At 50.7% G+C, this 12228-nt stretch overlaps 1 protein-coding gene across 4 annotated transcripts in view; it reads left to right on the top strand.

Annotated features, from left to right (window-relative positions):
- Positions 1–12228, top strand: part of SMURF1 (SMAD specific E3 ubiquitin protein ligase 1) — a 106503-nt gene that overhangs the window by 83443 nt on the left and 10832 nt on the right. For all 4 annotated transcript variants that reach the window (XM_059414428.1, XM_059414430.1, XM_059414427.1 and 1 more), the window contains 5 exons: positions 231–315; positions 1860–2006; positions 2759–2957; positions 4886–4989; positions 11240–11354. In XM_059414428.1, the coding sequence (XP_059270411.1) occupies positions 231–315; positions 1860–2006; positions 2759–2957; positions 4886–4989; positions 11240–11354 (650 nt within the window). The remainder of the gene's footprint in view (positions 1–230; positions 316–1859; positions 2007–2758; positions 2958–4885; positions 4990–11239; positions 11355–12228) is intronic.

Raw genomic sequence — 12228 nt, 5'->3', positions numbered from 1 at the left:
CCCCGGGGGGGGGGGGGGGGGGGGCCCCCCCCCCCCCCCCCCCCCCCCGGACAGCAAGTACGTGCAGGGCTTGGGACACCAGCCGGGCCGGCGGAAGCTCCCCGCTGCCCCGTGTCCCTGTGATTCAAAAGAAAACCAAGAGGAGGCTTAGTTAGGCTCTGTGCCGTGAAGGTGCTTTGACAACTGTCCTTGGACTTGACCCTCGCTGCCCCCTCTGGTTTCTCGTGCAGAACAAAGGACAACGGTGCAGGGCCAAGTTTACTTTTTGCACACACAGACTGGAGTCAGCACGTGGCACGACCCCAGGATACCAAGGTGGGTTTTCTAGAATGGCACGGTCAGAGCCCTTTCTCCAGTAGTTTCGGGGGGACTCCCTCTGTCTCCCCACCGGCCCTCTGCTGGATGGTAGCACCCCTTGGGCTGGAAGAAGTGTGGCAGCGCCGAGAGGGGGAGTCCCAGGGTTTGGACGCAGGCGCTCTGGGTTGGAGTCCCAGCTCTGTTGCCCCCTTCGGACTCCTCTCGGTAACCGGGTCGCTGCTGTTGTCACACAGCTGCTGCTGTCCCTGAGAGAGCAGGATCTTGAAATCAGATCACGTCACCGGAAAGACCCTCGCCCCTAGGTGAAATCAAATGTGCTCTTGCTTGAAAATCCAGTGAGCCCTTCAAGGCGTGATGCTGTCATTTTCAACAAAAAATAAACAATGGATGAATGATAGGAGAGGCAGGGTTTGCTTCAGATCATGGGGGCCGGGGCGGGGTGGGGGTTAGTGAGTAGCGGCATGTTTGAAACAGGTGGATGATGAGTCGGTAATGGTCCGAGTGGGTTATTCGTTAATGGTCTCTCTCTACTGTTGTATGGGGTGAAAGTTTTCCATAAGAAGACATGACAGAGGAAATACAAAGACTCTATCACCCTTTCTCTCTCCTACTTTACTGTCACTATTGCCTCAGTCCCTTGGGGACCATTCCTGGGGGAGATGAAGCTTTTCTATACGAATTCCTTCTACAAGGCCATACATCCGAGCCCAGGTCAGAGAGACCCCTGCCCTTCCCCCATCCCATCCCCGAGTTAAGTTTCTTTTTTTTCTTTTCTTTGTTTTGCTTTCTTTTTCGAAATTCGTTTTGTTTTAGAATAGCATTACTACCTAATAATATTTTTAGTAATGCTCGTTTCCTTTCTATTCATAATTCGTTTCTTCTGAGAACAAGCTTCCCGTTGCTGACTTTCTGAGTCTCTGTTGAATTTAAGATTCAGGATCTATAATTAGAATGGAAATATTACCTGCAAATGAATGAGGTGTCCCTTTAGTATCCACTGTGCTAATTAGACAAGCGACCTGGTCAATGATGTTGTGCCCCACCGTGACTGGACTGTGTTGCGGTCACTGACCACGGGGCTGGGATCAGAAACACTTGTGTCACGGAGCCCAGTGGAGCCTGAGAATGCCGATTCCGGGCACACCTGCTTAGAACTGAGAGATTTCGGAGGCATGTTAATATGCCTCTGTGACCTCGGAGCATTTAATTTAGCTTGTAAATTCAGAGAGTTTGAGCTACTTCCTGCTACTTGGCCCTCTTCAGTGTAAGAAATGCTGTTCCCCGGGTGGACCAGGTTCCCCATCACGGCTACAGGCTCTGAGGGCTCCGTTTTTGTCTCTCGGGTGTTGCTGCCACCAGCAGCGCACAAGCCTGGACTCGGTGGGAGTGTGGCCTAAGTAGCTACGTGACTGCCCCTTTTTAGTGGAACGGAGCCACGGCCGCGTCGATCGGGGTCTCCTGTGGCACCTCTCTCTGAAGTTTCGGTCTTCCGCCTCCACACACAGACGGACAAACCTCTCTGTTATCTTCCATTTTGGTAGAGACCTTAACAGTGTGAATTGTGATGAACTTGGACCACTGCCACCAGGTTGGGAAGTCCGAAGTACGGTTTCGGGGAGAATATATTTTGTAGATCATAATAACCGAACAACCCAGTTTACAGACCCAAGATTACATCACATCATGAAGTAAGACTTTTCATAAAATCTTTGTTGACCTCTGACATTTATAATTTAATGTTTTCTACTAACAATTCTCTAATCTACTGCGTTGTTCGTGGAGAGTAAGCGTTAAGTAAAATAAAGAGTTGTAGACAAGCGCATGATTCAGACTCCCAGGTGAGCTGCGAGCTGTATCGTGGCCACCTTTCCTTGACGGAGCCTCAATAAAACTCACCCCGAGAGGGCAGTCTGTACTCAGTACAGCTCCTTTCTCGAAGCTTCCACACACAGCTCTCCGAGGGAGTGTGTGGCCCTTAGAATGAGGGACATCGAAAGGAAGCTTCTCCTTAGTGCTCGCTCGTCACCACCTGGAGGGGCTGCTGCAGCCTGAAATGCTCCTCATCGGAGCCTTTTCCTGTGCCCGTCATTCCCGGACAGCTTGGAACTGGGAGTCAACCTTGGATCCCATGTTCAGGGTCCCGGGTTTGTTGTGTCCTCCAGAACGTAAGAGCCCATGTAGCTCTTCTTGTTGACAGCTGCCCTTGGGGGCAAAACCTGGACTAGACAAATGCCCATCCCTCTTCTAGTCCTAGTCCTTGATTTTACTGGAATTTTATGAGTGGGCTTAGAAATAACATGGTTATGTTAGCAGAACATTTTTTTCTCGAAGTTCTGTGTAATGACTCCCGGTTGCTCGGTGCGGGGGGGGGGGGGGCATTCCTTACGGCTCCATTGGCCTTTACTTGTGGAGTGACCTCGATGCTTCTGTTCTTCTCAAGTCACCAGTGCCAGCTAAAGGAGCCCAGCCAGCCGCTGCCATTGCCTAGCGAGGGCTCTGTGGAAGACGAGGAGCTTCCCGCCCAGAGATACGAAAGAGATTTAGTCCAGAAGCTGAAGGTCCTCAGACACGAACTTTCACTGCAGCAACCCCAGGCGGGTCACTGCCGCATCGAAGTATCCAGAGAAGAAATATTTGAGGTATGGAATTCAGTGCGACCGGCAGTGAGGCATAGACTGTTCGACCCTATAAACAGACAGTGAGTTCTTCTTTCTCGGTGGTGTTTCGGGTCTTGATTTTTTCTTTTCTTTTTTTTTTTAAAGTTTTTTTTTTTTTTATTTCGGAGAGAGAGCAGAAGGAGGGAAGAGAGGGGAAGCAGGCTCCCCACTGAGCAGGGAGCCCCACGTGGGGCTCGATCCCAGGACCCTGGGATCACGACCCGAGCCTAAGGCAGACGCTTCACCCACTGAGCCCCCCAGGGACCCCTTCAGGTCCTGATTTTATTACTCCGCGAATTGCAGGGCTTTTTCGGGACCAATGGGCACAGAGAGACTGTTTTCTCCTTTGGTAGGAGCTGAAAAGCTCAAGAGCTTCTGACGTGAAAATAAAGAGGTTTATGTGGAAACCAGTACTGAGTGTTACTGTCCGTGCTCTCCCGTGCTCTGTGATGACATATTCCCGCAGTCTGGGCGTTTCTTCACAACCAGGCTTCCCTTCTGCCTTGCACGGAGTTTCACCCAATGGCTTCGCCTCCCCAGAGAAGCTTAGTGGCCAGGCGGCCACCAGATTTTTAACGTGTTTTCTGGAAACCAGAAGATGAGGTGGTTCCTGAAAAGGGTTCTGTCCTTCATGCAGCTCTCTGGTGGGGTCAAGGCCACTAAGCAGGCAGGACCCTCTCGCAGACAGGACCCTTTTCTCAAGGAAGGTGGTCGGAAGGTCAAATCTCAGCGATGTGCAGGCCTTATCCTGCCTGCCAGGGGAATCACAGGCAGAAGCGATCAGAGGAAAGTGGATAAGAGCTGAACTCAGATCCCCCCTGGGCTGCAAGGTCCGGCCTGTGGGGAGCCCAGTGGCGTCTTCGGGGTGATGGGTACTGAGGAGGCGCCCGGGGCCACGCTCAGCGCCCGTGCACAGCCGGTGTTGGGCGAATAGACGGATTGGCCAGAATGGCCATTGAGCCATCGTAAATGGTTGCCGGGGAGAGAAAAGCGCAAGTTACTGACGTGTTGCTGCCAGCGCGTGTCCACTCAGCATCCTCTTCCCCTCTTGGGATGCTGAAGCTTGAATTACATTAAATTTAAAGCATGAAAAGATTCTCAAGTGCCTTAATCATTGAAAATATCTGCATTTAGCTAGTTCCACTCAAAAATCTGAATCTGGGGGAAGGCTGGGCTGGCCACCTGTTCTCTGTGTTTTGGGTAAGCTACTGTGTGTGTCTTATTACTTAAACCTTTTTTTTTTTTTTTGCTTTTTTGACTCCAGAAATCCTGTGATTCTTCACCTCAGATATAAAAACAGGCTCAGAATTCATTTACTGTTCAGATTCTCTAGGGACGTCTTTATTTTGGTTAACATACAGAAGTTGGGATGCCTGGGTGGCTCAGTTGGTTGAGCGTTTGCCTTCGGCTCTGGTCATGATCATCGAGTCCCGTGCTGGGCTCCCTGCTCTGTGGGGAGTCAGCTTCTCCCTCTGTCTGCTGCTCCCCCTACTTATGCTCTCTCTCTCTCTGTCAAATGAATAAATCAAATCTTTCTTACAAATATGTAGGTTGTTCTTAGTATGGCCACGTTAAAGTTAATTTGGAGAACATGGACTCTAGTGAGGATGTATGTTTGCTCTTAAGCCTTCAGTAATTGTGCTGCAAATGGGGTGTGTGTGTCCTTTTGGTGTGGCGTCACCAGGCGCAGGCTGCCTTATTCCTGAGGGAGACTCAGGGAGATCAGGTGACAGGCGCCACTGCATACAGGACACCAGAGACACCAAATCAACACTTTGAATGGAACCAGCTCAGACTTGGGTGTAAATGCACGTGCACCCTGGTTGGGTCTCCATCACCAATAACCTGTCACCTTCCGTAACTGTATATACACCCATTCTTCTCTCTGACACTGTCATTTTGCCGAGCAGGAGTCTTACCGTCAGATCATGAAGATGCGGCCCAAGGATCTGAAGAAGCGGCTGATGGTGAAGTTCCGGGGAGAGGAAGGTCTGGATTATGGCGGAGTGGCGAGGTGAGGAGCTGGGGCAGCCCCGCTTGCTGCTGCACGGGGCTCCGCGCCCCCGGGACGGGAGGTTTTTCAGAGGTGCTTGTCCTGGGGCAGTCCAGACCCCCTGCGTGGCCTTCAGCGCTCCTGGGATCGAGGCAGTGTCACAGCCACCAGAATGCACGTCTCCTTTGCCCTGAATTTACTTCTTAGAAAGACAGATTTCAGCTTTTCAGCCCCCCTCCCCACCCCTACGTCATCCGGGAGCTCCAAACCTGAAACACGTGGGACATGCTTTTGAAATCAGTCCGGGAGCGAGGCAGTCAGCCTTGCTTTGCCCAGGAGGGGACTGTGGGGCACTGGTGTCAGAGGAACTCTGCAGAATGATGCGATGGTCAGAATCATTCATGCAAGCGATCTTGAAAATAGAAGAATGAAAAACTGCTATTTCCCATCCTATGTCTTTACACCTTGGAGACAACTGCCTTTTCTGCGCTTTTAACTCTCTCTCCTACTGGGTAATTTTATGTCACTAAACCGGCCGAGTTCAGACATTCACGACCTGTGGTCATAGACACAGATGGGCTGGGGAATTCGTGCCTGTGCTGAAGGCCCCATTTAACACTCACTTCCTGGTTTGTGCTGTCGTCATTTGGAGACCTTCCTTCATTGTCTTTGTAACTCAGAATAATGTCTTTTCTTCCTTTGTTTAAAAAAAGATTTTATTTGACACAGATCACAAGTAGTGGGAGCAGCCGGCAGAGAGAGAGGGAAAAGCAGGCTCCCCACTAGCAGGGAGCCCGATGCGGGACTCGATCCCAGGACCCTGGGATCATGACCTGAGCTGAAGGCGGAGGCTTAACTGACTGAACCTCCAGGCGTCCCAAAGAAAACAATTTTCATTCAGACCTTTGAAGGCATTGCCGTCCTGTCTTTCAGCACCTGTCATCACTGGTGACAACCTGATTTTAGTCCCTCCTTCACCAGAAGTCACTTAGGCCCATCTAGGACCACCCATCATCCAGAGTGTTCTGCCTTTTTTTTTTCTCCCCCTTCCCGTCCTGCTGCCACGTCACCACCATCATCACTCCCTTCTCCTCTTCGTGTGTTGCCCTTGTCCGGCAAAACCTTGACCCTGAACAATCCCATCCGGGGGCTGCCGAGCCTCTGCTGAGCGGGGACAGGTGGCCGGGGGACGACGCCGTCCACACCGCTGGCCTCTCCACACCTTGGGGACACCCGACCTTTGCCAGACACTGTATCCCCTTCCTGTCTGTGCTTTAAGGAAGCACTAAAGGCGAACAGAGCAAAGTAGAAAGAAAAGGAGGAATTCCAGAAGCAACTGCTCCTCCCTCGGTCACTGACCCCTGCTCGGTTCCCCTTGCGGCAGAGCCCTCGCAAGGGTCAGGGTCGTGCAGCTCCCGGCCCCGCCTCCACATCTCTCGCTTCCTCTCCACACCCCCTCCCTCCCTCCCCGGCACCCCTTTCTGCCCTCTGAAGCCCCTTGTGTCAAGGTCTCCCCTGGCTGCATCTCTGCAGACCCCGCGATGCCTCCACGGCCTTCACCTCCCCTGGTCTGTCAGCAGCACCTGGTGTCGTCGGTCCCTCCCTGTCCTCAAAGCTCTTTTTCCACTGGGTCCTGGGCCACCACTTTCTCTTCATCTGCCTCCTGGCAGTCCCCTGTCGGTCCTCACCCCGGAGCATTGGCAGCCCCCAGCTTGGTCCTGGGGTCGCCCGAGTGCGCCCCGGGTTCTGTCTCTGCGCCCATACCCCACTGTACCCCACTGCTCAGTCCCCTCAGCACTGCACCTGTTCGCCCTGGGCTCTTCTTAGGGATTTGTAAAGCCTCCTGAGCCTAATGGTCCCAAATCTCTGATGGCGCCCCTCATACTAGCTTCTCGTTTCTCCCCAGCCACTGCCTGGTCACCTCCCAGAGCCCATCCACCTGTAGTCAGTCCTCAGCAAAGAACCCTGCGCAGACCACCGGTGGCCCCTCTGGCTCCCCAGCTCCCCGCTTGGGCTCCTGTCCTCACTCCTGAATGCGTGGTGGCTGCTCCCCCCCCCCCATGTCTCACTGTCCTGCACAGGCCACCATCAGCTTTCTGGAGGCTCTGCCAGTCCTCCCCGGCCCCAGGCTCCCAGCCAACCCCCCAGGTGCCCCCAGGCCTCCCCGCTCCGGCCGCCGCGCTCTCTCCGTGGCCTGCCTAGGTCTTTGCCTGGAGTGTCCCAAGGTGTCTTATAGCTTGTTCCCTCTGTTCTCTGGGGTCTGCTCACAGGGTAACCCCCTGCCCCAGCGGAGTCCTTCCCCAGCCCCGAGATCCCGTGTTCCCCCGGCCTGCGTGGCCCGTGTGCTCGGGGGCTGTTCAGTTCTCGACGGGTCCACCGAAGCCGCAGCTTCTTCCCGCTCGCGGTTTCCTCGCCCTTGCCTTGCTCCGCTCTTGCTGACGGGCCCCTCACTCCGCGCCGGACTCTCCTCACGCGAACAGAAGCGGTGGCTCCGAACGGTCTAGTTATTTTTACCTGCTCACCTCTGAGTTGCTTTATTGCCATACACTTGACGCACAACGTGACCTTTGTCTCCGGCGGGCAGCTCAGTGTTCTGGAAACACCTGGGCTCTGCTCACAGGTGTGGCCTCCACCTGTCACTGCATGGCGAGTGCCCCCCACGCCACGGCCTGTGACCCGAGGCTGCGCCTCTCCTCCCCGTGACGGCCTCAGTCCCTCACCCCCCGCCTCACCGTTCCGTGGCCCACCCCTGGCCCCTCATCTCCGGCGGCCGTGCATCCGTTCCCGTCTCTACGGGTCTGTTTCTGCTTTGTTCGCTTGGTTTGCGGTATTTTTTGGATTCCAAATATAAGTGAAATCACAAGGTATTTGTGTCTGACCGAGTTCGCTTGGCATCATACCCTCTGGGTCCGTCCGTGTGGCCGCGAGCTCCCGTCCTTCTGCGGATTCACATGCCCGCATGTACGTACATCACAGCTTTCCCCGTTCGTCTGTTCGTGGGCACTGAGGCTGCTTCTGCATCTTGCCTATTGTCAATAATGCGGCTACAATAATGCTACTGTAAATAAGCCGAGGAGCGCGTAAGACTTTGAATTAGTGTCTTCATTTTCTTTGGGTAAATACCCAGTAGTGGCATTACTGGATCACATGGTGTGCCTATCTTTAATTTTTGGAGGAACCTCTGTACTGTTGTCCCCAGCGGCACTGTCTCGCATGTTTTTATTTTTTTTATGGTATCGTAACATACTCATTTATGGATTCCAGGGTAACAAAATATAAAATGAGAAAAATTCACTTTTAATCTACCATCTGTGATGGAGTTTTCACAGGACTGACTCTTCAAGAACACCCCTATAATGTTTGCTCTTGTGAAGACGGTGTTTACTCATTACCCATTAATGTCGAGACTCTACCACGTATTAGGCATTAGGGATACGACGGAGAACACAGTGATGTGTTCTCTGCCCCCGTCACCCCTTCCAAGTCCTCATCCAAAGGCGTTCTCAATCTCATGAGGTACAGACATTAATAAAAGAATTACACAAGTAATTCTAAAACTCCAGCTCTGGTAGAGGCTACCGAAGAGGTCGTGCTCCTGTGAAGATGTGTCTTGGGAAGTCGGGACAGGATGTCACATGCTCCCCACTTAGGGCAGGTTCTCAGCCCTACAGCAGCTACCCCAAGAGAAATTATGTTCTGATACACATTCTAAGTGGTTTCATTTGGTTTCTGGGTAGAGCTGGGATTTTTTTTTTCAGGAGCCAAAAGAAAAGACATTGAAAAGCAAGGAGTCCCGATCTGCCCTGTAGCCCTGGATGGAATCAGTCCCCCACCTACTTCCCACTGCCTGTCTCTCTCTCCTCCTACCCTTTTGCCAAGCCCGACTGGGAGAAAGGCCGCAGAAAGGCATGCATTCGCCTGGCATGAGCTCACATTGGCACCAGCTCTCCAGGGGAAGCCATTTTTCCTTTCAAGACCATCCCAAGGTTCGTCTTGAACTTGATCTTGATTCTAGAAACTATCTTTCTTTTGGCAGTGTCACTTCTGTTTGCCCTTGATAACACAAATTCTGTCTCCAGCTAAGAGGATTAGGCTTTCTGTCTTCCTCCATAGCGGAGAATCTTCCTAGTTACACGTTCATATCTGCCCCAACAATTTAAATCAGACTGCTTGCATTTTCTTTATTTCCTTTATGGTCTCAGAAATTCGGTGTCCTGAACTGTTCCAACCTACCGTCTTTCGTTTGCGTGGCTGGTACTACATATTCCCAGGCACACATGTGAATAGCTTGGTTTCGTGTGCTAGGAGTTCTCTTCCTTCCGCGTGTCCTGTTTTTATCAAGTCTTCCACACGGAGAGGTCTTTGGCGAGCCCCCCTTGGTTGACACCGTGCTCTAGTGGGAAGAGCACTGTGAGCCGTGGCTTTCCTGCCTCCTGTTGGGTCTTGTGTTATTTCACCCCTCAGATCCTTCCTCGTGTCTGTAGGGGATCAGATCTATCTCAGAGAGCTTTAGATTTAAATCCCACATATGTGTGTCTGCCTTCATTATCTGGTTGATGAGAATCAGTCTACACTTACTTCCCCAGTGTTTGGTACCGAACCATTTCCTGTACTGTTAAAAAACCCTTTTGGCTGTATAGTTAGCTCTCCCCTTACCACTTCCTTAACATCCCTAATACGCCTCCCTACCTCCGTGCGTGACTTGGTCAGAATGTTCGCTTGTATTTTAATCACTTCCTGTCTAGACAGTTGCGGGTCCTTGGCTTTGGAAAATGACTCTTCTCAAACCCAAACTCTGAAACTTGGGGAGGAATCCAGGTCTTCTAGTTGGAGAATTCTGCCTTTCTAGTAAAGAATTTTGTTAACATTTGGAGTCTCACTGCTTCTGGCACTTCCTTTCTGTTCTTTTGAGTTTGATACATAATTTTGTTGTGGTCTGATTCTTTTTTGTGTACTCTCCCAGTTTTCCTGAATTATTTGCACGTGCGCTTATCCTTTCATAATCTTTCTCAATTCTCTGCCTTTTCTATTTGACAGAATAAGAAATTCCAGAATAAAACTTGGGTCTGTTTATTTTAATGAAATTTATTCATTTGAGAGGAGTTTTGAATAAAGAAGAAAAGGGTCTTTGTAAGAAGTGGCACAGGTGCTTGGGTACGGGTTTCCCCGTATTTTCCCCAGATTCCTCCGGATTCTACTGAGAGTGCTTGTTTTGTTTGTTTCTGATTTGGGGCTTTTTTTATAATGAAATGATTGGAATATATAGGAATTCTGAAAGTAATTCATTCTTAAATATCCCAGATTTTAGAACTCTTAGAATTAATCTTATTAAGTATTAAGCTTGCTTTTTAAATTATAAAAGCAGCAAATGTTGGGGTGCCTCGGTGGCTGAGTCGGTTAAACGTCTGACTCTTGATTTTGGCTCAGGTCATGATCTCAGGGTCTGGAGATCAAGTCCTGTGTCAGGCTCCATGCTGGGCATGGAGCCTGCTTAGGATTCTCTCTCTCCCTCTGTCCCTTCCTTACTCAAGAGTGCACATGCTCTCTCAAATAAATAAATGTTTATGGCAAAATATAAGAATTCAGCAAAACAGAAGATTATGAAGGGCAAAAGTTATTCTTAATCCATCTCCCCAGTCTGTGAAATATCTTCTCCTCGCTTAAGTGTAATAACATGTTATAGTGGAAATTGAAGAACTTTCTAGAAAGAAGCAAAAGAAGACTGCAGATGCCCCAGAATGTTAATTCTCAAGTTAACTACTGTCAGCGTAAATCGTCCCCCTCTTTCTCTTTGCTCTTTGTAGACAGCTTTCCTGTTTTGTGTGTATGTGCGCACACGCACACGCTTTTTAAAATAAAACTAGGATCTCGGTCCTTCTTACAGTACATTTGTCTGTTACTACCACAGCACGAGCGTCATCACCCGAGATGTGTGTCTCTGCACAGTAGCAGAGAGAATTTTAGCTGAGGTGCAGGAAAGCTGACCAGGTAGCTGTCGAGAGGACTGCCTCGAGGAGGCGGTCCTGACTCGGGTCAGTGCGGGTCTTCCTCAGCTTCCAACCTGTGCAGGGTCAGGGCCAGAAAAGCCATTATTTCTCATTCAGCCAGAAGCAAGTTGTTCCTTCCCAGTCTGTGCTGGGCCCCTTCTCTCAGAGCAGGGTATCCCCACCAGTGGGGCCTTCCAGGACACAGGGAACCCGTCTGTCTGGTAAGACCGAAGACCGGACGTTCTCGCACGTATGAAATGCCTTTCCACTGTTCTTGTTCCTAGGGAGTGGCTTTACTTACTGTGCCATGAAATGTTGAATCCATATTACGGACTCTTCCAATATTCTACGGACAACATTTACATGTTGCAGATCAACCCAGATTCCTCAATCAACCCCGTAAGTATTCATGAATGGAGAAGGGCAAATTGGAACATTTTAAAAAATGGATTTCCAGGTTTGGTCTCTATCCTCGGTCTGTTCGATCTGGACTTGCTCGGAGTCTGTGGTAAACAGACAGCGAAAGGCCGAGTGGGAACCAGATTAAGGGGAATGATTTCTCTCCCAGGCCCGGGATCACAGGGTATGTTAATTTCAAAGACAGCAAGAGTGAAACTGAACTGCTCGGACTACTCAGAGCCCTTTTTCGCCAGTTGAGGGAACCGAGGTCGGAGGATTTGCTGATCATGTCATTCTGAGACCGGGGCTATGAAATCCGTCTTCTCCCAGTCAAAATTAGAATTTTCCATAATTGGTCTTTTTGCTCGTTTGAGAGGAAACGTGAGCGTGGAGTGAGTGACCGGCCTGAGGTTAGACAGCCGGCGTGTGGAGGGCTCTCCCCGTGGGGCCGTGTCCTGTGGTCACTGCTGCCGAGCCCATGGCCCTGAGGCAGTCTGGGATCAGCTCTACTCTACAAACATTCAAATATGACAGAGCCTAAATGGAAATGAGGTTTTGATGAATTCCGATTATAATTCCAACTGGAAGCAGAGATGTGTATTTCCCTGTTAAAAGCCAGAAGAGCTCTAGTTTTAGAGTGCTTCACGTGCAGAGGATTTTCCTTTATGTTCCTTTTTCATTTTGTCTTCCTTCTTCGGATTTTTTCTCTTCCGCTTTCTCCAGGGACTCGGGAGGGATTGCCCTCTGCTCTCTTTCTGGTAGCACAGTGAGAAGGCGGAGGGTTTCCCCAGGCGCCCTGCACTTAGAAGGGCCTGTGCTTGGTTTGATTCTGCCATTGCCCGTGTTGAAATTCTTAATTTTTGAGTAAGGGGTT

Source organism: Mustela nigripes, chromosome 11 (genome assembly GCF_022355385.1).
Source record: "Mustela nigripes isolate SB6536 chromosome 11, MUSNIG.SB6536, whole genome shotgun sequence".
In the NCBI taxonomy this organism is placed as follows: domain Eukaryota; kingdom Metazoa; phylum Chordata; class Mammalia; order Carnivora; family Mustelidae; genus Mustela; species Mustela nigripes.
The sequence above is the reverse complement of the archived record's forward strand: the minus strand, read 5'-3'. Positions and strand labels throughout refer to the sequence as shown.